General features: G+C 45.7%; 4 protein-coding genes across 11 annotated transcripts; 1 reads left to right on the top strand and 3 right to left on the bottom strand.

Annotated features, from left to right (window-relative positions):
* Positions 1–9: 9 nt before the first annotated feature.
* Positions 10–1086, bottom strand: LOC117139277 (bifunctional peptidase and (3S)-lysyl hydroxylase Jmjd7). The gene has a single exon (XM_033301504.1). It carries the CDS (start codon positions 1038–1040, stop codon positions 90–92), a length of 951 nt encoding a protein of 316 aa, XP_033157395.1. The 5' UTR covers positions 1041–1086; the 3' UTR covers positions 10–89.
* Positions 1087–1701: 615 nt separating this feature from the next.
* On the top strand, positions 1702–16758 carry LOC117139665 (speract receptor). 3 transcript variants are annotated; one of them, XM_033302135.1, is made up of 16 exons: positions 1702–2530; positions 11181–11890; positions 11947–12256; positions 12316–12566; positions 12698–12769; positions 12849–12994; positions 13063–13228; positions 13310–13315; positions 13411–13501; positions 13566–13753; positions 14102–14281; positions 14340–14444; positions 14507–14578; positions 14643–14817; positions 14877–16197; positions 16256–16758. In XM_033302135.1, the coding sequence occupies exons 2-16, from the start codon at positions 11468–11470 to the stop codon at positions 16461–16463; spliced, it is 3714 nt and encodes a 1237-aa protein (XP_033158026.1). In that variant the 5' UTR covers positions 1702–2530; positions 11181–11467; the 3' UTR covers positions 16464–16758. The 3 variants fall into 3 exon arrangements, with proteins under 3 accessions (XP_033158026.1, XP_033158028.1, XP_033158027.1); XM_033302136.1 differs by lacking the exon at positions 1702–2530 and adding an exon at positions 10841–10918; XM_033302137.1 differs by lacking the exon at positions 13310–13315 and having other exon boundaries at positions 16256–16757.
* On the bottom strand, positions 7397–8482 carry LOC117139668 (lipase member I). The gene is made up of 3 exons (XM_033302145.1): positions 8373–8482; positions 8189–8306; positions 7397–8134 (listed from the first exon to the last, which is right to left on the bottom strand). The coding sequence occupies exons 1-3, from the start codon at positions 8467–8469 to the stop codon at positions 7438–7440; spliced, it is 912 nt and encodes a 303-aa protein (XP_033158036.1). The 5' UTR covers positions 8470–8482; the 3' UTR covers positions 7397–7437.
* LOC117139666 (protein phosphatase Slingshot) lies at positions 16741–25852 on the bottom strand. Of its 6 annotated transcripts, XM_033302139.1 has the most exons (7): positions 25367–25852; positions 20909–20994; positions 20095–20211; positions 19586–20036; positions 18522–19043; positions 18119–18314; positions 16741–18063 (listed from the first exon to the last, which is right to left on the bottom strand). In XM_033302139.1, the coding sequence occupies exons 2-7, from the start codon at positions 20927–20929 to the stop codon at positions 18033–18035; spliced, it is 1338 nt and encodes a 445-aa protein (XP_033158030.1). In that variant the 5' UTR covers positions 20930–20994; positions 25367–25852; the 3' UTR covers positions 16741–18032. The 6 variants fall into 6 exon arrangements, with proteins under 6 accessions (XP_033158030.1, XP_033158032.1, XP_033158031.1 ...); XM_033302141.1 differs by lacking the exons at positions 20909–20994; positions 25367–25852 and adding an exon at positions 20343–20457; XM_033302140.1 differs by lacking the exons at positions 20909–20994; positions 25367–25852 and adding an exon at positions 20277–20457 and having other exon boundaries at positions 16741–18054.
* Positions 25853–27185: the final 1333 nt, after the last annotated feature.

Consider the following 27185-nt stretch of genomic DNA (forward strand, 5'->3'; position numbering starts at 1 on the left):
TAACAATAATATATATAAATACACTGAAAACAAAGAGGGTTTTCAATTCACCTAACAATCCCTGAGAATACATTCTTCTCATGATTCTACTAGTCACTTCTTGCGGTCGTCATCTGCTCCAGCATGCGGTAGTAGCAGTACCGGCTATCGTAGTCCAGGTCGTACCAGAAGTTCACCGCGATGCACTTGTGGCTTTGGGACACATGGTGGAACCAGTAGTTGGGCAGGTACAGGATGTCTCCCGCGTGAACGCGTACTTTGAGAGGCTTGGCCCGGGCGTACTCCGGATATTTGGCCAGGTCGGGTGACAGGGGATCAATGCTGACCCATTCCGTGAACTGATCGCTGCCTTCCTCATCCCTCAAGGGTTCAATGTAGAACTGACCACTATCAGAGGTCTTGTAAACGCCTGTAGGGTAAATTCCTCGGGGTACGCAGCTGAGCTGGTGCGGCGGGATGAGGATGAAGTCCTTGTGACCGGATATCACGCAGTACACGTTCTCGTAGGGATCCTTGTGCATGGAGGTAACGGCGCGCTCGTCGCCCAGCCAAAAGTTAACAGCATCAGGCGGTTTGTTAAAGGACTGCTGGGCAAAGTCGAGATCACTGACCCGCAGGTCAGCAGCCAGTTCCGGTAGGTCCACACTGAGATTGGAGTTCTGCTTTTGTATGTAGTGGACAGCACCAGTGGGATCATCCAGGCGGCGGACCACCTCGGACAGCTTCATTTTCGTCTCCAGCGGCAGAACGAAGTACTCCTGCCCATTTTGAGTGGCCAAGCCGTCGGCATAGCCGTTCGGGGTGATTGCTACATCCACGCTCCTGTCCCCGAGAGCCTCGATCAGGTACTTCGGCGTCCATTTCCCAATCGCGGGCCAGTTGAGTGCCTTGCGAATGACCACCGGCTGGTTTTTGGAGTAGAATTCCCGACAAAACTCCAAGGCAGTCGGAATCTTGTTCAGCTCCACGACGCTACTCCCGATGCACAGCTCCTCCGCTTCCTGGAGCAGAACATCTAAAGCCCTGTCGACCACGGACATGCCGGTAAACAACACGCACTAACGCATTTTCCGCTAGAGTGGACCTTATCAGCGGAGTGTAATGTGGTGTTCTGGCTTTCAGTGAAAGTTAAATCAGTGCTGCAGTGAATTTAATTAGTTTTAACAAATAATGTATAAAATAAATAATATATTATATACATATTAAATTGAAACATTTATTATTATAATTGTTGTTACTTTTTTATATATGTACTTTTGTAAGTAATCAAGGTGAACTTTCTATAATGGAACTTGTATTTTGTCAAGAGCCAAATTGTAAATCAAATTAGTGTCGATGAAATCTATTTATGTACGACTTAAGTTAATAGGACTCAAGAAAGTTTATAAAATATGCAACTGAAAAGTCAGATCCCCACTCTTTTATGTATGGTCTGGTTCATAGGTGGAGCCACTCTTATTACATTACCTCAAAAACTGTTAATAATTTGTTATGAAATTTTCCGGATATGTCCTTAAAGGTGGTCTAGCGGGCATTTTGACTTTGAGTTTGCTTATAATAATTAATTTGAATTTGGTGGTATATAAGTATATGTGGTATTTCCCGAAACTGCAATGGTATTGAGAACTGTGGTATTTATTTGCAAGTCGCTTGGTATTTTCCAGCGCCTTCGGCGCGGTCCCACTGGACGCGAGTGTGTTTGCGAGTGCGGGAGTTTCAAGACGCGCGCGAAGCTGCGGACAGTCGGATTGGAAGTGGAGCGGACTGGAAGGCAAACAAGGCGACGCGTGTCGAGTGTTTGTGATAGAAACAAATTGTTTTCGAATACGGTCGGTGCTCTATTTGTTTTGTGAAATACAATTGATTTCACCAGCGACGCAGAGGAGGATCAGGGTCACCCCACCAGCAGCGTCACCTCTTTTGCATGCCCGACATTCGCGCGGATGCGAAGTTCAGCTGGCGCGATTCGAGCAACAGGTGGCGGACGACGGATGGACGGATGGATAAATGGATCGTGTCGATGGGCGGCGGGATTTGGCGAAATTTGGTGCTGATAGACTGGCATAGGCCCGGCATTATTATTGGTGGCCAAAAGGGGTCAGACGCTCTGCGCGTGAAGAAATTGAATTGACTTGATGGTGGCCACCGGCGGCGGCGGTCCGAAATCGAAATCTGTGTCGCAAATGTGGCACTAATAAATTATCGCACATTCGCGCGCCGCAACGCGAGTGCTTCATTAATGCAGGAATCGCAAATGACGGAGAATATCTAGTTTTGCAGCGGCACTGCGTTTGTTTCGTTTTGCCAGGAGAACGTGACCAAACTTTCCAAGTGCCGCGTGGATTGGATCTACCCAACCAATAGGTCTTAATAGAGCTAACAATTATTTTTTGGTAGCCACGCTTCGCGGAGCTGGGCGCAAACAAAAAAGAACGCAAACTCCGTGGCCTATAAATATCGGTCTTTGGAATTACTAAATCCAATTGCAGTCCAATTAGCAGTCGGGCGTCAATGAAGCGGCTGTGAAAGAGTAAGTACGACGCTCTTTTAAAGCAAATACGTTCAAAAGTCGAAGTTTACACACCCTAACGATTATAAGAAGTTTAATTCAAAAGAAACAAAAAAAATTATGCTTAAAAAGCAAAAATAAATGAATGTCTTAATTTGCCAATCAGCACTGTGACTCTAAACACACGGTTCCAATCAGAGGAATTTTCAAATCTAATCTGTTTAAAAATAAACCAAAGTGATTGATAGAGTTTTATGTTGATAGCTAATTAACTGACACTATATAGACACTTCCGGTGAAAGTTCCCTTTAATGCATTACAAACCATAAACTGCAGCGCATATACCCTCGAAAAGAGAATCAAAATCAACAAACGCCAACAGTGCGTATGACAGTTCTTACGCAATTAAAATACCATCATCGCTGGCTGTAAGATTTACATAAATTCGGCCTGCGAAACTGAAAACTGATAAGCGTCATAAAAAACATGAGGGGCAGGCAACAACAAATTGGTGTGTGAACCGAAAAAAGCCGAAAAGCCAGTTGGGGAAACAATGCCAAACTCGCACAGAGCAATGCATTTTTCCACAATTTATTTAAATTTCGCATAGTTGTTGCTGGCTGGCTGCATGGCAAGCCCCGAAATGAGTCAGTCGCGTGGCGCTGCACTCGCAGTTGCACTCGCGGTTGCATTCGCTGCATGCCAGCGCGTACTTCTTTGTGGCGACAGAGGCTGCGCCGTCATAAACACTGTCAAATTGCGATCGCCAGAGTGGGTGGGGCGAAGAGGGGGCTACGGCGGGCGTTGGGAGGCGTCATTGGCCCACTGCTGCTGCCGCTGCTGCTGTTAGGCGCGCTTTTCTCTTGCACCTCGCTGCCCCGCCGTCACTGACCACACTCAACGCCAAATCGACAGTCGCCTCTGGGCACAGTCGGGGTCGAAAAAGTAGCAATCATAGCATGACAATTATTTAATACCTTCTCTAAACAGTGCAGTTAAGTGTTATGCAGAGTATGACATTTAAATTGTTTTATAGAGTAAAATATGAAAAATAAAATAAAATAAATACAAAGTTCAATTTTTCTTAAGAATGCGAATTTGCTTTTAGCCAAAGCTCTTTCGTTTAGCATTTAAGAATGTTATAAGAATGATGATAATTACTAATTGTAATCTTACTCTAATAGTTGAATGACACTTTAAAAAGGTAGTAGATATTTTGATATTTTATATTAGTATATCCACTAACTCAAAACATAGTTTTGTTAAAAAAACGGATTTTTGAAAAGCATTTTAATCTCTAACACGTTATCAATATTAAAGCTACCTTTCAAATTGTATCTTATAAAATTTCAGCCAAAAATCTTATCAGCGTACTTTCCCTAACAGTTGGTTTTGATTTCGTTTTAAACTTTCGAATAATTACGAATTTAATTACCAATTGTTAGCAACTTTGTGGAAAATGTGTTACTTAAATAATTGCTCCATAAATGTTGGTCGATTATCAACAATTTAGTTGCTATTATTTTGCGCACTACGTCTTAGCTGTCTGTCTGGCAACTTGAGTGCTTTGCGTGTGGCTTTTTGGAATTGCATTCGGCAAACGCAAAATGATGGATGATTGATGCTCGTGGCCAGAATGCGCATTAGTCGTGGATTAGACGGCCTTTGGGCGGCGCCCAAACTTGGCGGTTTTTGCACATTACTATTTTATTTTTGGCCCGCAATGCGAACGGTGTTATCAGCCACGTCACCGACGCTCACGCACTTAAATTTAAATAGTTAAGTACCCCCCAATATATATAAAACTAATACTGCTGATTAGCGGCGAAACGGGGCCAAGAGATTATGCGTGCTGTGGAGGATGTCCCTCGACGGAACGCAAATTACCCGCAAAATTGCTCCTTCATCTATTTACATACACATGTATGTATGTATCCCTATGTATATAGGGATTTTAGACCGCATTGAAAACACTCGCTACCTGCATGTCATTCGCACCTTTGACGGTGGCGGTGTCATGGAAATTTAATTAAACCTTTATGCAGATGGCTTTTCAATCGCTGGAGCTACAACTTTGCCTCATTGTTGGACAAACGCCCGCTTATCATCTGCATGGCAGCTCCAAATGTAAAACACCTGGGGGCGTGGTGGCAGCAGGTGGGCGGTTGAACGACATATGTTACACTCAGCTTTTGGCGCTTATCAACAAGAATGGGCCAACCGGTTGAGTTGGCGACAAAGAGCCTCACCCACAGTTGGCACACTTTTTTTGGGGGCTTGCTATTCCAGACATATAGAAAATGATTTCAGGGGGTAGGATGGCATGGACGAGGGTTTCCCTCGGGTCGCTGTTGGTGAACCGCCCAAATGGCATCCCATAAAAACGTTGTACAGAAATTAACATAGCCATAAAGAGGCAAAATTCGCCTGGGGGGCAGGAGAGGAAGCACCTTAACAACACGCGTGTTGGGCCTCCAACCAAAAAGAAACTTTAATTGATAAAATGAGGGCAGCTGGGGAGCCGAAAGATTCCTTATCAATTCCAACTTCCCGAATTCAAACGCATTCCTGGCCTCATTAGAATTACCATTAGAATGGCAGGCGAACACGGAAAAAACAGAAATAACAGCTCAAAGCGAAACAAAGTGAAATGAAAACGAAATTGTTGCGACTTAATTTCTCCTACACATTGTGTAATGGCTATATTTTTTGCTTGCAATGTTCTCGATGGCGGGAGTTGTGGCAAAAACACAGAAACATAAATTACATGGCTTGTAGTCGACTAGTTAATACCCTGTGCAAAGTAAGGGTGTCTTGAAAAACAACAATCCCTGGTTTCTATTTATAAGTATCATTCTTATTTTTTAGATACTATAATAATGTCTGCACTGTCTTTATATTTTATTTCTATTCTATTGCATATCTAATCAATCCGTCTATTTAATTATTTAGCTATATTCAAAATTTGTCATATTTATTAAAGTTAGAGTAATTCTGAAACCTGGAAAGTTGCCTTATACGAAGCATCTACCTATATAATATTTCATAAACAGTTAAGAAATAAAATTGTACAACCTTTTTGAATATTTGATATACCCCTGTTCCCTGCAATCACCCAGTGAAAAAGCAATGGACATTTAGCAGGGTTTGTGGTGTGCTGAGGTTGGTCACATGACGGCCCACCTCCAGACCCATTATTGGATCCTGCCTAGCTGTGCGGTTGCTGGGGCGGGTGCTTCTATTTTATGGCCTGACATTTAATGCTCAGCCAGTGAATCCGAAACGAAACTGAGATTTCCAGCAGGCCGTTCTGAGGCCAAGTGCAGGCAAATGGAGAAGAGGAGCTGAGCCGGCGCTATGGGTTTAATGCCCGCTTAACCCACTTCGACTGACAAATGTGCAACTTTAAATCTTCGCCCCAAAACGCTTGCGAATAAATCACGCGACTTGCGACAGAGGAGTTGACTGCTCATCCGCGTCCGAGAATCCAACGCTAATGAAACCCCAATTAGCGGTGCATATTTTTAGGCGCTCGCTATCGCGAAAGTTGAGCGCTCTTATCAGCCGGCAATGGATCATCATCAAGCGTAATTGGCTAATTGTCTGATATCCACGAGCGATGATGGGTCATAAAGGCGCTAGGTTTCGTAATGAAGTGACCACAAGTTGGATCTTTCGTTGGCCTTTAAGGGAAATGAAATCCGTGCGAAGGCTACGTGAGGGGGTTGCTCGAGAGGATTGGCCCAGTAAACTTGCACCGGGCACGCAGCAAATTGGTTTCGCCACAAACTTCGGTTCCGGTTCAAGGAAGTAGCACCAGCAGCCGGGCAGGCAGTCCGGGGTAGTTTCTAACATTCGTGGTACACATTCCCCGAAAGATAAACTTAAGTACAGCGCATTTAAATGCAATTTGTGACAGTTTTCCTTTAGCGCGACTTTCAAGTGACACGCACACACCAGGGTGCGATTTTTCTGGGTGGTGGGTGCTTTTCGGACTGCCATCCAGTGCATTTCGAGGAGCAATATGAGGGTGGCCACCCGGTTTGGAAAAAAGTTAAGGCATGCCGTCGCACAAAGGAATTTTCCTATAATATTGCACGGAAATATGCGCAACAACTTCCATTCCGGAGATGGGCCACGGCTCACGAAACGCTATCGTGGCGGCTACTAACTTACTAAAATATTTAAAACAAATTAATTAACTTTCCTGACTGCATAATCGTTGAAGGAGTTAAATATTTGTGGATACCCCACTAATATTCTTCACTATGGAAATTAGATATTTTAGGTAGCGTTTCACATGCATTAAACGAAAAAAAAAGTAAAGGCTAGTGGTACATTAATAACCAAAAGAAATTTGCCCTAATGTGGTTTTCCACCAAACCTCTTTTTATTTCCATGGTATTCCCCTTGGTTTAATAAAAACCATTTAATAATACGATTTATCTGAAGTTATCACGAAGCTCACGCACATCCCATTGAGTTCTCCTTCAGTGGCATAAATCTGCCTCAATTCGGATATATAAGCAAATCCTTGAAGCACACTCAAAGGAGCCGATTGCCGATAAACTTTTCCTTTTCCATACGTTGACTGGATCGTCACTTCAGACAACATCTGGCATATGGAAAGGGGAAACTTGTGAACTCCGCCTATCTGTGCTCCTGCAACCGTTAAGGGAAATGAGATAAGGACGAGGACAAGGATGGCTTCCCTTGCCAGGCGGAGGACGTGCGTCAAAACTTTGGAAGGCAAGACCTTTTAAATTGATTTTAAAATAATGAATGAGCCCAGCGCCTGACGCACATCAATTTTGGCACTTGCTCATCGCCGTATGCCTCCTCTTTCAACCATCATTGCAGCAATGACTAATGACAAAGTTGCTCCTTTGTTTCCTTTATTCGTTTGGCTTTTTTATTGGATCCGCTGCTCACAGGAAGCTTATGAAGTAGGCTCCACGGGAGAAGGGTGAGGACTGTTGGGTCTCCAGGAAATAGATGCCTGAGGCAGGCTGCTCCTCCTGTTTTTGGCCCATTTTGTGGGTGGACCAGCGGCAGCTGGAGGCGCTTAAGGTCTCCACCGAACCACAACGGGCGCTCACAAAGTCATTCTCCGGCGACCACATCTCGGCGAGCAGCTCGAAGGCTCTCTCGTGCGAACAGGAGTCCGTAGTGCAGCCAGGCTGTGTTTGTCCTCCGTTGGGATAGTAGTCCACATGACCCAGTCGCTCCCAAGTGCCCTCTCCTCCGGCATTTGTGTGCACAACCTCCACAAACTCAGCATCGGCTTGGGACAGCTTGTGGTCTAGTTCCGCTCCAGAGGAGGGGTCAAGAGCTGTAATCTGCGACAACTGACGACCCAGGTCCTGCTGCACCTTGGCAGCCACTCCACCTGCCAAATGGGCGCCCTCCGCGAAACCCACGACCAGAATGCGATCCAGTGGCATATCGAAATGATTGCTCAGAACGATCACCAAGCTGGCCACGCTGTCGATGATCTCTGATTCATCATTGGCTTCGGACAGATCTACACTAATTATATTGCTATCCTGCTGCTGAAGTCGGGCAGAAACCACCGCGGAGATCTCCGGCGAGGAGATGTTGCCAAGCCAGCGGGGAATGGTTACGCTAAAATAGCAAAGGTTATCTATTGGGCAATACTCAGGTATACACATGACTCACACTGTGGGATCTGCGGCATAGAAGGAGCTTCTTACCAGAGCCTCCACTTCCGCCTCGATTGGCTGTGCATTTTCCTGGACGCGACGTGTGTTCAGGAAAAATCCGGTCTCTCCATAGACTGCAAATGATCCCAGTTTATCTTTAAGATCTTGAGTATTTATGTATGTACCACCTATCTACTCACCCGCTCCTATTGTGAGGGTCAAAAACAAAGCTAGTTGTACTCCGGTCTGCATTCTTAATGTAACTGAAATGAAATTAGTAGTATTCGTCTGAGGCATTCCTTAAAAGCTCGATAAGATAACGATTAGGAGTCTCATTTTATGACGTTTGATAAGCGATCGATGGTCATCTACGATCGCTGATGGATTGTTCAACCCTAGCTGCTAAACTCAAAACACTTTGCCACTGATTTTCACACGTTCCTCGTCGAATTTCGTTCGTTCGTATTTCTCTCACGCTCAAATTGTTGTTTATGGCTCTTGTAGATTGTCAAATTAATCAGCGGCAGCGGAGCTGCACAGCAAGTGTCGGCACTCCCCTGGCCACCACTTCATCCGCTTTGGCTGCAGCTGCATTTGCATGGCAGACAAATTGCATTTAATTGCCTGACAGCCTCAAGAGGCGAGGGCCACCGGCACTCGGAGTGGGCTGTGGCTCGGAAAATGTGTAGCAAACTTCACGCCAATCCCCAATCCGTCAGCTTCCCAGCCGCCCCCCTGAATAGTCACTACTGCTCCGCCAACAACGTCAGATGGTAGAACAATGAAAATGGCAAATTAAACTGGAAGTGCAATGCTGCAGCTTCACTGCGAAGAGAAATCGTTGATACCTATCACTATTGATTGAAGTTTCAAAACAAATTACATAAATCATAGGGTAAACAATTAATATGCTGTAGAGGCGCAAACATTCTCAACTGAAGTTTAAGAAATATACATTATGGAAATGAAGTAGCTACAAGATGAAACCAATCTTAAATCTTAGATTAATAGTATAAACTTCACATTTTGGATAATTAATTGATACTCTTAGATATCTGTATACTTCAGGTCCGTTTGATTAAGCTCCTAGTTTTCTTTAATGACACAATTTGTTTATTTTGTTATCAAACTACATACCATAATGCAGGGAAATATCTTAAAAGAGTTGTTTGCCTGCACTGTTGGATACATGATACCTGGCCGTGTGTTTGATTAGGCTTGTGTAAGCCCAGAGAGAAGCTCTGATGGATGCAACAGCAGTTGACACAGTATCCTTGGCCAGCTTGGGTATTCGGACAAATTGGAGCGGAAACAAGAACTTAACGTACTCCCGCGGCTTTAGTTTTGGGCTACCCTCGACGGTTTGCCGGATAAATCGCTTGCGAAATTGTTGTGTCAAGTGCAGCCGGTGTGTCCAAACTCACTCTCCTTGGATTCAGAATTCTGGGTGGAGGGCACAACAATTAACCGGGAAGGAGAACCGGGAACTCTTCTTGCCGGCTCAATGGGCACGTCACGGGCTTTCGCTAGATTTACGGCCAAAGGAGCGTTATTAAACGATGCCAGTGCCGATGGCGGCCACTTGTAACGTTGTTTGTAGCCACGACATAGGATGGGGAAAAATGGATACCAGGGTTAGCTACTTGTATTAGCATAAATAGAACGGACTTGCCGCACGCAACGCTTTACAAGACCAATAAGGGAGCGCATCCCGTCATGGAACAGTGGGGAATTTTTAGCATTGGGGTCAAAGGGAAAAGTCAATATGCCAGGCTAACTTTCAAGTGGATTCTGGACTGCAGCGTGGGAGGAGGCGGAGAACCAAGGGTGGCTGCTGCTCGAGTCAATATAATAAATTACTGTGATAGCTTCAAGAAGTTGCAAAGGTTCTGCCAATATTCAATATCGCCCCTGAATCCACAGGGCGTGTGAAAATAGCAATCAGCCATGGGGAGTGGGTCTGTGGGTCCAGCGAGAGATGTGGCAGACAAAAGGCAAACAAAGACATTCCAAAAGGAACCGGGATGTGTATGAATTGGGGCTTGGGGTGGCGGCTCTATCAGCATCTTTCCATGCAGCAACCCAGGAAAAATCACACATGATGCGTCGCCATTTCTCATAAAAATTTCATTACATTGACCAAAATGTGTGGCAAGTTTAATGTCGGGGCATTTCAACACATTGTTAAGGTTGCACACATAAAGAAGCATCCAACGTAATGGCTCTATGTACTTTATCAGCCCTTGCCACGCCCCGAAAACAATTAGAACTGTGATAAACGAGCTTCGACTTAAGTTCTTTATCCATTCAGCGAGGTGAACTTCTTTATTACCAAACATTTCGTGAGAAATAGAAAACAGGTCCTTTACGCAATTTTCTCTATGGCATTATTTTTAAGATGACACGAACTTAAGTTCATCCAGACAAATTAAAATTTTACATCCTTGTTATTACCGAATTCGTCTAAACAATTTCAGTTGGCAAGTTTATTGCAAACAACAAAAATTGTTTGAAAGCCATTAAGTTAAGCAAGTTGTCGCTTTGTGTTTAGTTGCAAGCAAAATGTGTTTACTCGTCCGGCTTTCAATAAAAATTCAACCATAATTTATGCAGATCACTTAGAATTTTAGGTGCTGCAAAAATGAAGTATTCTCCTTAAAGCAAAATTCAAGTAACACCCTTAAAATCTCCAGAAAGATTAAGAGATGTTATACTGTATTAATTGTCTTAAGCAAGTGGCATGTGCGTAAGTGTATATAAATGAAATCTTGTGCGTCATTACGGCAGCCATCTTTTATGGTGCCTCCGCCAAAGTATCCAGCATTAGTTTATGTGTTATTTGCCCACCCATATGGATGTTGGCTTTTGGGGAGGCAGGGCGTACTACACACCCATGTATGTGCCCCCGCATAAATCAGAGGCACTCCTGCATGACCCAGCCTTGTCCTTGTGTTGTTCCACAAGTCTTGAGTAAAACGATGTTGTGATTAAAGTCCTCTTACTTGCAGAACAGGAAGCGACTGACGGCACAGGGAGCTGGCCAAGACGAGGACGCAATTAACCAGAAGGGAGTGGGCACACCCACAACAAAACAAGGAGGAAGTGGATTCGAAGGAGGAGGGAGCAATGCAAACTCAACAAAAATGTTGCATCTCCTCGAAGGATCAACATCTGTTGCCAAGGACACTTTCACACAAAGGAGAACCCTCATCAGTTGCATGAAATAATTCCGTTTAAATTAAGCGCCCTCCTGACAAAAAGGAGCAGCATTTCACGCGATTCCCGTCCCCGCGTAATGTTTGCTCACCCCTGTCCTGCTCCAGCTGGAAACTACCACTCAGGACTGCTGCATCCACTGCTCCTGCCCCTCTTTCTGCTCGCTTTTAGCAACATCCGGCCGACTCATGGAGAGGTCTTCACGCTGGGTTACCTCACGGCCTCGCAACGGCGGCCGGGAAACCTGGACTACAACCGACCCGGGCTCACCATCTCAGGCGCCATCTCGCTGGCGGTGGAGGAGGTGAATGCCGGACGACTTAGGGATCGGGGTCATTCCCTTCAGTTCGTCGTGGCCGAAACTTACGGTGAGGAGGTGGTCAGCATCCGTCAAACGGCGGCCCTGTGGACGCAGCAGGTGGCCGCCTATATTGGCCCCCAGGAAACTTGCGTACACGAGGGTCGCATGGCGGCCGCCTTTAACCTGCCCATGATATCTTATGTAAGTCAGCAGTAAGTACTTGTGCAATCTCTTTATTAATACGTATTATCCTCCAGTACTGCACCCATCGAGATCCCTCGAACAAGGCTGATTTTCCCACCTTTGCCAGGACACGTCCACCGGACACGCAGATCTCCAAGTCCGTAGTGGCCCTTTTGCTGGCCTTTAACTGGACACAAGTGAGCTTTCTTTACTTGGACGACGCCAGTGGTCAGTATCAGCCTGTGGCGGAGACCATCCTAAGCACACTGACTGATGCCGGAGTCAGTATCCGGGACATTCGCACTTGGAATACCATCTACCATCACGGATTTATGGACAATCCATTTGAGGCGCTGGTGGAGCAGACCTACGCCAACACGAGGAGTAAGTAGGGCCTGAAGTGGAAATTTCATGCATACTAATCACATTTCATATGCCAATAGTCTATCTCATTTTGGGTCACTACTATGAGCATGTCGGACTGATGGTTAGTCTCCAAAGAAGAGGAATTCTGTCGAAGGGCGACTATTTCGTAGTGGGCATAGACATTGAACAGTATGATCCGGCCAAGCCAGAAAAGTATTTAAGAGGACTCCTGCTGGAGGATGTGGAGCCATTGGCCGTGCAGGCCTTTCAGTCATATCTGGGCATTGTGCCCACGGCGTCCGTCTCCTTTGCCACTTTTGCCAATGAGGTTTGTCCGCTGACAGGTCCTGACAGTGTTGTGATTGATGCGCTGCATCCGCCTTCCGCACGTCTCATAATTGTCGGGCCTTTCGCCACATTGACCACACATTCTGACCCTCATTCCGTTTTGGTTTTCAGGTCAACAAATACATGGAGCGACCGCCATTCAATTTCCCCAATCCGCTGGGTCCCTTCGGTGGAGTAAAGCAAGTTCGTCTCCCATGAAACCGAAGACGAAACCCAAAACCATTGACTGACCTCCAACCTCTTCTTGCTTCTTCCTTGCCAGATAAGCGCCGAGGCTGCCTATCTCTATGATGCCGTGCATCTCTATGCGAAGGCCTTGATGGAAGTCCTGGATTCGGGCGGAAGACCCAGGAACGGCAGCGCCATTGTGGCGGCCATCAAGGGTTCGCGATATCGCAGCGCCATGGGGTGGGTGTTGGCCCATTTGACAGCTAATCCGGCAATTGCGCTAACACACATTTCTATTTTTGTTTTAGCTATCACGTCTACATTGATGAGAATGGCGATGCGGCTGGAAATTATACAGTATTAGCGAGAGGATCCGTGCGGAATGGTCGCAATCAGACTGTCCTGGGCCTGCGACCCGTGGGAACCTTCATTCACCGGAACAGCAGCTTTAGCAGCATTAGCAAGGCATTGCCCGTAAGTAAATCCATGTTTTTCACATACCTACCTTGTAACTTGCTCTCTGCCACTCCTCCATAAATCGCTTGACCCGTCCAGCACCAGGTAAGCGCTTCTGCCTGGCTCAATTAATCACACACCTCGTTTTGTTTTGCCCCCTGTGTTTTGATTTAATCCTGGTTTCCATTGGTTTACCGCAGGATCTCAAACTGTTCAGCCCCATCGACTGGGTGGGTGGCACGCGACCAGCAGCTGCTCCGCGCTGCGGATTTGGCGGAGAGAAGTGCGTCAGTGAGTATGGGAGCTTGCTGACCAATACTGTGAGTTTACTGTTTCCCCATCTCTCAAATCGCAGATTACACTGGCGAAATTTCAGCGGCCATTGCCGGAGGTGCTCTATTGCTGCTCAGCTTGGTCTCGCTGGTCCTCTATCGCAACTGGCGGTACGAACAGGAGCTGGACAGTCTGCTCTGGAAGATAGACTTTCGCGAGGTGCAGATCCATGAGAACGAACGGGAACAACAAAGTCAGAAGCAGACGCGCGTAAGTCCCAGTCCCTGTCATCTTAGTGCGATGGCTTAGCCTAATGGCAGGAAAAATTAACCTTAAAGTGATATGTTATCGTTGGTTAAAAATTGGTAGTGTTTCTTCAAAATTTATCCTGAGAAACCTTGAACTACATTTATAGCAAAGTGTGGATTATACATATTAGGTTCTAGGAAACACTTTTGAAGTGCATGCAGAAGGACCATTTAAGCTGCATGTGTTTTATTTTGTGAGAATGTGTCAGAAAAGGCTCATGTATTCCTCCTGTTAAAGACTCTTCTCCCGCCATTGCATGTCTGACAACAGCACTTGCTAAATCACTTGCCGCGTCGTCTTCATCCGCAGTCCACCCATCCGCTGATCCGCACCAGCCAGGTGAGCCTGAGCTCCAATCCGGATGCCGACTTCCGCTACACGACAATCTTTACGCCCATCGGACTGTACAAAGGTCAGCTGTATGCCATCAAGAAGGTGCGCAAGAAGAGCGTGGACATCACCCGCGAAATGAAGAAGGAGCTCAAGCTGGTAAGACGGATAACTATGATAGAGCATAATCCATTTAATATGTCCAAATCTATTCCAGCTGCGAGATGCCCGGCACGACAATATATGCGCCTTCATAGGCGCCTGCACGGATCCGCCAAACATCTGCATCATCAGCGAGTACTGCACCCGCGGCAGCCTTAAGGTCAGTCGGTCAACTAGTTCCCTGAAAGACCCAAAGCGACTCCCACTTCCTTTCCATTGCAGGACATTCTGGAGAACGAGGACGTCAAGCTGGACAACATGTTCATTGCCTCCATGGTGGCAGACATTATACGCGTGAGTGCTGTAACATTATACTAATGGCCGACCCACCCACTGACCTCTTTCCCCATCCTGGCAGGGCGTCATCTATTTGCACGACTCGCCCATTCGTTTCCATGGCGCTCTATGCACCTCCAACTGCCTGGTGGACTCCCGTTGGGTGGTCAAGCTAACGGACTTTGGCCTCTTTGCTTTCAAACAAGGAATCGAAGACAGCTCCACAGATATGCAGCATATGTCGGCCAAGTGTCTGAGTGAGTTCGCTTTTTTAGGTAATCGGCTTTAAAGTTTCTAAATACCTTCCCTATTCCAGAGCTTCTTTATCGAGCTCCAGAGCTGTTGCGACAGGGTCCATCCTCACTGGTCATGGGTACACAAAGAGGGGATGCCTATTCCTTTGGCATTCTCCTGTACGAGATGCATGTCCGTAGAGGACCCTTTGGCGAGACGGGTCTGACCCCAATGCAATGCCTGCAGAAAGTTCTTCAGCCGCAGGATTACCTTAATCCATACAGACCATCCTTGCAACCGCTGGAAACGGCCTTCGACTGCGTCAGCGAGTGCCTGAGAGAATGCTGGGCGGAGAGGCCAGAGGATCGTCCAGATTTCAAAACCATCCGCACCAAACTAAGACCTCTGCGGAAAGGGATGAGACCCAACATATTCGATAATATGATGGCTATGATGGAGAAGTATGCCAATAATTTGGAGGCACTCGTGGACGATCGCACGGATCAATTGCAGGAGGAAAAGAAGAAGACCGATGCCCTGCTGCACGAAATGCTGCCGCGTTGCGTGGCTGACCAGTTGAAGAAGGGTCACAAGGTGGACCCTGAACACTACGAACAGGTCAGCATCTACTTCAGCGACATCGTGGGCTTCACAGCGATGTCCGCTGAGTGCACCCCGTTGCAGGTGGTAGATTTCCTCAACGATCTCTACACCTGCTTCGACTCAATCATTGGCCACTATGATGTCTATAAAGTTGAAACTATCGGAGATGCTTACATGGTAGTCTCTGGACTCCCGCTGCGCAATGGCGACTTGCATGCTGCGGAAATAGCCACCATGTCGTTGCACCTACTCAGTGCCGTATCAGAGTTTAAGATCCGTCACCGGCCAACAAACCGCTTGCTCCTGCGGATTGGCATACACTCGGGACCTGTTTGTGCGGGTGTTGTGGGTCTGAAGATGCCACGTTACTGTCTTTTCGGAGATACTGTAAATACAGCTTCCCGCATGGAGTCCAGTGGTGTTCCTCTGAAGATTCATTGCAGCTGGCAGTGCCGGCAACTGCTAGATAGGCTGGGTGGCTATCACTTTGCGGAGCGAGGAGTCATCTCCATGAAGGGAAAAGGTGATCAGCGCACATACTGGCTACTCGGAGAAGATGAGGAGGCACGCACTCGTCGCACTTATGAGCGATCTCAGAGACGCGGATCCAGGGCACTCAACAAGTTCATCCAGGGCACAATAAAGCAGGCCCAGGAACAGCCCAACGAGTACGGAATACGCTCCTCACTCAAGCAGAAGAATTTGCCCAGAAACTCGCTTACCCGCTCTTCCAGTCTGGAGTCTCCCAAGAAGCTACGGTTTGCTGCTGGTAGCCTTCTGGAGCATCATCGCTATCACAGGTTTGACAACATTAATTAAGCCTGCAAAATAAATGCTAAAAATCATTTTTTCCTTTAGTGACGAGGCACTGCTGGAAGTGGACTCCTACACGGGCTTGCGTCGTTCCTCGGGAGGATCCACACAGTCGCGCTATGAGGAGACGACCCTATCGCTGACCTTGTCCTGCCAAAGTATTGAGATCGTGGGTGGTCAACATAATAAAAGGCGACCCTCCTCTTATCCCACTGCCAATACGCCACTGCTGATGAACCACGTGGAGGTTTAAGGCAGTGTCCTAGTACTTATTTAACCCAGATACAGGGATCTTAGTGGAATTTGTGTTCAGTATGTTTAGCCAAGTATTTGTTTCGCTTTTAGTGTCGTACACAGACCCATAATCCTTGGAGTCTGTTATATAATTGTGGTAACTGTAGCATCAGCATATTGTGAGAGTGATTATAAATCTAGTCGTTGTTTAAACACATTCATGCGCTAACCTAAATCAATTTAAAATAGTCTATAACCTAAACTAAATGATATAAATAAAGAGTAACAAATTAAACGACTATTTCCCAAGGATATCCAGGGTCAATTTTATTATGTTCTATGTTGCAATTAGGTTCCATTTCAATTTTTGCGTCTTGGAGACAGTTGCTTTTATTATTGTATATTAATTGTATTAATTTGACAAACTTAACGATTTATTCTTTATATAACTTTAGTTTAAAACCGATTTGTGCATTCCTCTAGGCATTATAAATACAGTATTTGATTCATCGCCGTTCATCGCCATATGTATGTATTTGTGTTTCTCCGAACCATTTATATTTTGTCAAAGCCAGCTTGAAAAAATGTCCCAAATGTCCTTTAGATTGTTTTCGATATTCTAGGAAATATTGTAAATAATTTTACATTCTTATCGATTATAATTTGAATCGTGTTTTGTTTTCATTATGATAAGCCACAAGCTTTAAAGCACACTTTAATGCGATTTGTTTGTTTTGGTTAAATTTTGTTTTGTGATCTAATGTGGAAAAGTCCGCTCTGTATTGCTTTTCATCTCGAGTTTTTCATTTGCTTGGTGTGTGGAAGAAAGAGGGTGAGGTGAGCTAATAAACTTTGTTTATATATTCAATGCTACACAATGCAACAACTCTAAATAACAATCTCAAATCTCATATGTCAATACTATATCAACTAGGTATGTATGAATGTATATAACGCTTGCCTTGGGATTCGCCCAATTAGTTTTGGTTCGCTATCAAAATATTTGCAACAACAGTGGGTGTAATCAAAAATACGCAATTGTACAATTCTCAATTATTGTTCGACTGTCTCCACAATCGCTTGCACGCGCCATCTTTCGGTACAAAACTAACAAATGGCCATAACCAGGAGGCCGGGGAATCAGTCCTTCCAAATGGACCGACAACAAATCTGCGCGTATAAATAAATACGCTATATAATATACAGTAAATATGTGTATATGTATATGTCGGTATTTCTTAAATGCGTCTCTGAAAAATAATCTCTCAACATTTGATTTTCTTAATTCAGGCTGCACTCGAAGGCGAGTGCCTCGAATGCGGTTTAAAAATTGATCAACAACTTTTAGTAGCCAAAGCCGAAAACGAAGGATTCCTCAGCCCAAGCGTCTAACAAGAGTAAGCTACTCGAGGATCCTACGAATCCCAAGTGGGAATCCATGGTCCCCTTCCAAACAAGTCTGCAGGTCACGAGCGCATTTTGCCAAAGAGTGCAAGTCGCTTAAGGATTACAGATTATATGCAGTGGGTGTCAATGCAACTCGCATTACAACAAATTCTCCTCGCCTAATGACGGCTTGCTCTGGACTTCATCTCGGCTTCTTCACCAGACTGGTGGATCTGTGGTGGTAGAGAGTTTGGGTTACCAAATAGCTGCAGGACATTGAGCACTGACCTTTTTACGCCATGACGTGGACTGGCGGGAGGAGTGTGGCAGGGTGAGGGTGGAGCCGAGCCTCCCGACGAGCCTCTCGACGAGGATATAGATAGTGTGGAGGCCCTCGGTGCGGAACAGCCCAGGTATATGGCCGATCCCTTGTCAGCATCACGCAAATCCACTCGGGAACCGTGGACGGAGGAAGGAACCGATCCTGGCAAAGGTCAAGAAATACCATTTTATTGTATACCTTAAAAACAAACTTACTATAAATCTCCGAAAGTTGTTTGTAAACGATGAAGCGTCCGACTTATTTAATCAACTACTTTAAAAATGTTGAAACAAATTAAACTAAACGAATAAATCAGAGATATTTCATTACCGCTTCATCGTTTACAACCAACTTAAGGACCTCACTCACCCGTGTAGGCGTGCAGTCCAGCCGGACTACTCCGTGGACGCACTCCGAAACCGCTGACCGTGCTGGCACTCCGCTGCAGCTGTGCGGAGCCATTGCCCTCCCTGGCCGCCGACTCCCTTCGACTGCCGGCGCTACTCACCCGAGGCGCTTCTCTCGAGGAGTTGCCCGGCCGGGGAGAGCGCTGACTCCTGGACAGCTGCTGCTGCTGCTGGCGCTGCTCCTGCTCACGGCGAGCATCCTCGAAGGCGGCGGCATACTCGGCGGCCTCACGGGATGTGGTGGGCGGCTGTTCCAGGACGATCTCGTCCTCGGGTATGCGCTCATTGCCCACCGAGCGACGGACTATGGGCAGCGGTGAGTTCTTGGGCGATGTGGGGCAGGATTGGGCGGCGGCACTGCTCACGCTGAGCGAACTGGACGAGGCGTTGGCGTTGGAGGACTGGGCACGCAGACGCGAGTGAGTGGAGGCGTTGGAGGGACGACGTCGGAACAAGCCCTTCGTGGGGTCCATGTTGCAGACGCCTGCGCAGAAAAAAAATCGTGGGGTCATTAATACGCATTTCAAATAATTTTGGATCTTTTATCAATGAAATTTTCTTTCTGGTTCGTCAATGGAAAGTAAAACAAAAATTATACGAGACGTGAAGCGGATGATTATTTTATTAGTGGTAACTATGGTTTCTCAAGACAGCTTTGGGTGCAGGATTCAGATTTTGGTACACGTCGTTTTTTAAATTTTGATTTGGACTTGGCTCCTTGCTTTGTTGATGTCTTAAAAGCAATATACTGTTCATCATTGTCCGAATCCACATTCTTGACGAATTGACCCTTGTCGCACTCCGGATCGTAGTAACGCACACTTGGCATAAGGTCCCTGCCCAAGCTAAAATCCGGTGGTGGGTCATTGTTCGGATCCTTCTTAAAGGTACTGGTCTTCCATTGGTCCACCGCGAAGTTTAGAGTGTAAGCCAAGCTTCGCCTGACTTTGCCCAAGCCCTCGCCTTCACCCTCGTCTTCTTCCTCCCCCTGACAAATATTAACCCCATCTACGTCCTCGTCCGCACCTGTAGGACACTTTTCGCCGCGGGAGCAGTTACCCTCGCAGATGTCGCGGTTCTGCAGCAACTCCTGGTAGTTGTCCAGCGCGGTGGCCACCTTGGTGCGATCCAGTTGCTCCAGAGCCGAGGATGGAAAGCGTTCCCTTAAGCGGCGTCGTTCCTCGGGCAGCTTAAACTGCTCAAACTCCTGCAGTTGGCTCTGGAATCCAGCATTAGGATTGGCCACTGCGCGACCAGCTCGAACTACCTTCAGTGCCTCCTTCCAGTTGAGGTGTGTGGCCGTCATGATATAGGCCACGGCCACGGTCACCGAGCGCGACATTCCGGCCAGGCAGTGGATGAGCACGTTGCCTTCGCGAAGCCGGGCGGCGTGTATGAAGTCGTTGCAGACGGAAAAGTATTGGGAGAGATTCTGGTCTGGCGTATCCGAGGCCATCACGCACAGGTAGTGCTTGTCCTAGGAAGGGAAAATAACATAAGTGGACATCTCAGAATGCCGAACACAAATCATTTACCGGCAGCAGACGGCGCGGACTGTCATGTATGGCGATGATGTGCGAGATCTTGAATCTTTCCAGCTGAGTGTGATCCTTGGAGTCGCGATAGTTGCCCACATAAAGTCCCGGCAAGACCTTAAAAGAAATGCGAGAAAAAACCAAATGGTTCAGGGATTAGGCTCTGGCTGCTCCTGGTTTACCTTTCCCATGTGCCAGTTCATTTTGGGGCGATCAGATAGCAATATGATATGGTTTGGTGTGCCTACGATTTAGAGTGCTGTTCGTGGAGACGGAAAATGGGTAGCCTATTTTATTGGATTTCTTGCATGTCGTTCAGTTTTTGTTGCCATTGACAAGTTGCCGTGACAACAATCGTAGACTGAAAAGTTGGTACCAGAGCACCAATTCCACGATATTGCGGAACCAGTTTGTTTATCGATATTGAATCACCGATCTATACGGCCGAACAGTGCAGCCAAACATTACTAGCTTTTTTAAGCCGGAGACCAAATATTCTAAAAATTATTTCAAAAACGTAAAGTCAATCCACTGAAGGGTTAAAGAATTTCTTATAATTATATTATATATTAAAAAAATTATTTTTTGCAGCATACTATTCATATTTGAGCTAATGGCTGTCATAATAATACAAAAAATATATATTTTTGATACTTTATTTGAAAGATATGAATGTCTGGTTGCAAGGTTGCATTTTGGTTCTGAAAATACTGCAATTATGGCTGCTTGACTTTTGTGTAGGACCTTGAAAACGGTTGTCATCGGCTTCTGTTTGTGTTTTTGTCAGCCATAAATCTTGTAACCTCGTTCTTACCTTGTTCATGCCATTCCCCATGTTTCTTCATTTAAAAGTTGCGGCTCACTTCCTCAATTGTCAAACGAATTGGCCCAAAAGCATTGCTGAAATGGTAAGAAGCAGAGGAAGAGAATCCTTTATTTGACAAGTTCAGGCGCAAAATTCCCGGCGAAGGCCAAGAGGAAATGGCAGTGTGATTGTGAATGCGATTGCAAGTGTGGGTTTTGGGGGCAGCTAAATGCTTTTGTTGTGGGCTGTGATGAAAGTGCAAGTGGCAAATGTTGCAAGCTGTTGCAAGCCACTGCCATGGCCAAAACATAATGGATGTCTTTGTCGCCGCCTTCGTCGCGGAAGTAAACAGACCTTGACGTTGGCTCGCCTGCATCTCATTAGTGGGACAGTCAGACAGACAGTTTGTCCTGGTATTGGGGCTAGGATTTTGGATCGGAATGCACCGAAATGCCAGAGGCTAAGCACCACCAACTGGGCTACCTGTTTGGCCCCCAAAAGTGGGCAAGGTTAGGCGACGGGGTCCTTGCAACAGTTGGTTGGGCCCGCTATTCTTTTTCCACTCTCTTTTCCTGCTACCCCGCTAAGGACAATGGCAAAGGCCTCATCGCAAAGTCAAGACGTGGGCAGCCCACCACCTATGAGCCTACGTTGTGTAACACACTCGGATACCCATCCTTTGGGTGCACTTGGAATCCGACACATTTGCATAAGTTGTCTCGCGTTGAGGCAATGGGCAAAGTGTCGCTTTGTTGTAATTTCATTCCCGGCACGTTGTCGTCGCAGCCACGGGCATTAAATTGACTGACATACTCGAGAGCAGAAGAGTGGGAGACCAGGAGACCTGGAGCAGATAAGGCACGTGTGTGCCGCGCCAGCAGAAGCAGCTGTCATTTACCAGTCAGCCCGACTTGGACCGATGGAAACCCACCCGCCCATCCACTTCCGGACCGGGGAAATTACGAAATTAGAGCAGTCAATCTAGCCTCTTCATCCCCTCAAAGGTATCGGAGGCAATTGATCAGCCAAAATTGCTGCTTAGCAGCATTCGGACAGCGGCGACATGGACTTCAAGTGCATCCAATCAGCATCACAGTGGCTATAAATAGTCTGCGCCCACTTCCATTCGGTCCGAGGTGGAGGTGGAGGATTCAGCCCCACAGCCGCAATTCAATTCAATTGATGTGACACTTCGCTCGCCTCGGCCTCCGTGTTCCGTTCTACAATTCCGCACAGATGGAGCCCCAGGATTAAGATTGGTACTAAAAGAGCTTTGGTGCACTTAGGGAAATACTTATTAAATAATGATGGATGAGGGTCTAATTAATGGAAAAACAGGAATTTGAACTTAAGTGGCATAAAAGTGTGATCTTGAACTCTATGGATTCTATCAGGATTTAATGATGTTCAATGGGATATTATAAGCGTTCAATTTAATTGTTTAAAATGGTCCACTCAATATTCAAGCTATACGGAGATTCTAGGTATTCTATCAGGGTAAACAGCTAATAAGGTAAAAACGACTTCAGAAACAAAATGTTTGAAACCGGAAATGCATTTGAAACTGATATTATTTGTAGATACGTGTGTGGGGAAACTGGAAACCGGAACCGCCTCGCTTGTGCGCCTGTGACGTCCCTGTGTCCTTGTGTCCCTGTGTCAGTGGAAGTGTGTTGGTTTAGCCGCTGGCCAAATATTTTAGGGGCCATGATTGAAAAGCAGTTTTGCATTGAATTCATCGACGAACTTCTAATGAAATCGCATTGTGGCGGACGCCCTTTTTGCCTTTTTTCCGACCAATGCATTTCCGGGCCGTTTGCCAAGGCGATTTTTTCCGAAAAAGTGTTGCATGCCCCGAGGCGCAGACATTGAGTGAGTTGAAATTTATGGAAAGCTTTAATCAAATTAAATCGTTCCCCGCTCAACTGCTCTTCCTGACCGGGATTTGCATTCGCTGCCAAGTTTTTCACTTTGTTTTTCCACCGTAATGGCGGGAGTTTTTCCACAAATGTTTTTTGATTATCGTTTCCCCATAATTTCGGGTTTTTCTTGTACCCAATGTCATTTGAAAGGGGAGGCCGGGGTCTGGTATGTATATTATATGCATATATAAATTAGCCGGAATCGGCCTTGTCCCATCTCGACCGTTTCGTGCGCCGCCCCCTACGGCTGGCAGTCAATTATATCGTTTAGACATTCAACATGAGCAATAAAATACATGCCACAGCGGCACCAGAAGCCGCACCTACCAGGACAGAAGTGAATGGGATTGGGATTCGGATTGGGACTGGGACTGGTGACGCTTTATGACTCCATCGCTTGCTGGCGGCCTGGTGAGTCAATGGCGGAGCGATATGCCGGGTGGGAAACCCCGTCCAAGGGTAAAAGGCCCAATTGCTCAGTGACTGTGAAAAATGTGAGTTTTTTGCCATCGAGCTTTGTTTGCAATAAATGTTTCAGGCATGAAAAGGGACAAACACGCCGAGGTCTATAAACATACAGTTCAATATCCCTAAGTTGAACACTACTTTATAAGAACACAAGAATTTATTGAATCAATTCTATAAATACGTAGTGTACTTGTAGGCGGAATCCTAAAGAACAAAAGATTAGTCCAAGAAGAACTCAAAACCTTGACCACATCTTCTTAGAAAACAGAAAAAAACTCAGATAATCACTTCTGAAATATGGACTTAGGCAAGTGACACGACGAAGTTGTTTGAACACAATATCTACTGTACAATAAATACATCAAAATAGCGATTATGTTTTGCTTTCTTTGCTGCCAGGCAGGCAGTTTTAAATAAATTCGAAGGCCTACACCCGCTCTCACACACGAGAATGGAACTCGAAAAGGGCGGAATGTAGGGGCAGTCATGTGTGTCCTCTTCACAGGATAGGGGCAGGCACCCCAGCCGGCAACCAAACAGCGCCGCTTTGTCTGCGGATATGTCAATGGACCGGCAGCAACCTACCAAGGAGAAGGTCCACAAGTGTGGAGCCGACTAAGCACAACTTTCCTTCCAAAGGGCACGTGCTGCCATAAAATGCTTTATTAACATACAACAGTTCAGGCCAAGATGGGGGTAAATACAGCGTGTAAAGGAAGGGGGGATTGTTGATTTCATGAGCTTCGAGGATTTCATTGCTCCAAGCAAACATGGTACCGGCTCCTAAGCAAACGCTAGCAGAAACTATTTTCACTGGCCACCGGCTATCTGGTAACCGAAATCCCCCACCAATCCTACCCCTTCTGGACCTCCGGCTGTGACAGAGACAAAGTGTTGCCATCGCCGAGGCAATAAAACTGAAATGTGATCGCCCGGCATCACCTACCCCATGATGACACACATAATCTGAGCCAATGTGGGGACATCAACCTTGATTTCGGAATGCATCCGTTTCCCTCAGCAGCGGAACTCTATCTGCAATTCCACTTTCCCGCTCAGGTCACAGCTAATTAACTGCATTCACGACCGAGTCCTGCGAAATGAAACCCTCGAAATGTGACAATCTCAACTTAATGAACCGAAAACTCGACTCGGAAGTTTTCGCCGTCGACAGAACGAAATTTAAATAAATAATTAGGCAGGTGGAGGGGCGGGGGCGGTCGAATTGCATGACTCAACATATTAATTTCGCTTTACATATGCAATGAGTGTGGCGTAAAAAGTTTTGGCCATGTTTTTAGTGTGCAACAAGGGAAATTAAGCGAAATGAGGCATTCAAATTGAGGGTTTCTGCCTTTGGCAGCAGTTGGCATTTTAAATTAAACGGATATGAGCTATATGGGATGTATAACATTGTCCCTGGGCGATTGTATTCACTAAGTACTTTTACGGCATTTCGCAAGTAATTAGGACTCAACAAGGCGTATACGTGATTTTTCATTATTATTCACTGTTGAATAAAGTCCTACGACAATGTATATAGTTTTGATCGCACTTTAATGTCTATATATATATATCGAATTTTGTAATGTAATATTTGAAATGCTGCACAATTTCACACGAGTCTCAAATCTTAAATAAACAAACAGCCAAAACCGTGATAGATTTTTAGGCACACAGAGTCATCTGCAAGTTCGGGCTGCCAGAGGTGTCCACAGTCACGTTTCGGGCCATTTTCACACCAATTCGAATTTGACGGCCGGCTGACAGTCCACGACGCGCCCAAACAGCACATTACCCATACGACCCGTGGGCCAAGATTTACATGGAAAACACTTACGCGCTCTTGACACGGGAGTAAAGAAGGTGGAGGACTGTCCGCTAATTCCCCAGTTGCGTGCCCAAAACAAAATATAATTACTCAAAAGAGCCGCAAATTGTTTCATACACACATATGTACCCGGTTGGAGGAGTATAGTTTCTTTCGGGAGATTTGCGTTTAAGGGTAATCGGACGTGGGTCAGTCACCCAACGGAATGTGGCATTATAGAGCCGTTAAGGGAATCGCTGGACTTACGTTAACTTGGGCGCTCCGGTTGCTTGCCTTCCTGGTCAATGGAGCTGCCACATGGAGACCTTCAAGTACGACTTCGACTCGCGAGAGAGGGAGAGTGAGTAGAGAAAGTCGAGCGGCAACTCCTGTTATATCACGGTGCCAGCGGCGGCCGCACAAATGCACAAAATTTTGATTCGGTTCACTAAATTTTCGCTACTTTTCTCTCAGTGTGAACTCAAAACTAAACTGTGTGACGGTTAAAGCCAAGTCGATAGTATCCTAACCATTTTTCCATGTCGTTTTTGCGGCCCGCAGCGTTATAGAATGGGAGCCGTAAAAGGTGTAAACGTGAAACGAGCGTTTGCGGACCGAGAAACAATGAAAGCCAAACCGCAAGAAACGCAGCCGTGAAATGTGTGGATAGTGGAAATATGGAAAAAAACGAGCTGCAGCCGCCGCGTGAGTTCCGTTTGCAGGACGAGGATTGCGCCAAACGAATCGGCTCGAGCGCTGGTCACAGACTGAGCAGCTGAGCACCGCAGCCATTCGGACTTGGCTCAAACGGAGTGGTAGTGGCTGAGGCATGGGTACGCCGATACCCGCGGGCATGAATGGGAACAAGCCGAGTTTGCGCACCGCCACAGCGCGCCAAAATAAAAACTCACTCAATTTGGTAGCTCGGCTCCGAGAGAGAGTGAGTGAAGGTTCCTTGCCACAGAGTACGTGAAAACCTTTGATTCAGTTATATAATTAAGGGGGCGACCGGTCAGGATTTATTTTGTATAGTTTTGGCTTTTTTACGGGGGAAACCTCACCTGTCGATGGGCAATTAACGGCCAGGCAATAATCAACAAACTGACCGCAAATCCATAACCTACCTCTCGAAACGGTTAGGTTAATTGAGCCAATGTTCGATATTAACGGTAATGGAGTACTATATGGTAGTAGCAGTCAGCACAATGGGAAAAAAGTCGTATATATTTGAAACATTCCCGGGTTAGTCGATGTAGCAAAGGAAAGCTGAAAGCTTTTGATCTTAAGTTAACAAAAAATATTTTATATCTGAGAAAATCATTGAAACTAACCAATGCATACTCAAATTAAGTTAGAAGTTTATTAAAACCTATCAGTAATGACTCAATATTTACCAAAAAGTTTACCAAGAAGTTTAGAAATACAATCGAAAAGCAATCTTTAGCTTATTTGCTAGAGTTTCACATTGAAATACCAAATTTGAAACTCATATTTGTTTCACTTTGTTATGAGAATCGGGGGTTCTTCGATTTCAGCACATTAAGCTAGATATACAATTGCTTTTGATTGAGTCATTCAATGCGATTTGTTTTGACGGCTTACGTTTCATTCATGAGGCCATAAAAGGAGCAGTTCAAAATTCTAAAGAATTGTGTGTGAGATACACTATTTATCCATAAGCTGCAATCTTAAAAATTCGATGCTTTATTGGTAAATTGATACAATAACTTCACGAGACTGATTTATTTATCTTGACCCGTTTCGGAAAAAAGATATATTTACATTTGAAATGCGAGTTCCGAGAAAAACATCTGAAATGCATAAATGCCTGGCATTGCATTTCGCTCGTGTATCTACATGGCAATTATAACAACAAAAATCGCATGTATATGTATAATCAGATATAAACGTATACAATTCACTTTGCTCATATCTATACAGAGATGTGCAATATTTAATTATGAATTATTTCCATTTTATATGCCTGGCGACGCAGTGTTTCGCCCAAACAACGAGAAAGTATTTGGAAAATAAATCTAACGGATAAAGATAGGTGGGCGTGCCGCCGCCGGCCGTCTGATTATAT

Source organism: Drosophila mauritiana, chromosome 3L (genome assembly GCF_004382145.1).
Source record: "Drosophila mauritiana strain mau12 chromosome 3L, ASM438214v1, whole genome shotgun sequence".
Classification (NCBI taxonomy): Eukaryota; Metazoa; Arthropoda; class Insecta; order Diptera; family Drosophilidae; genus Drosophila; species Drosophila mauritiana.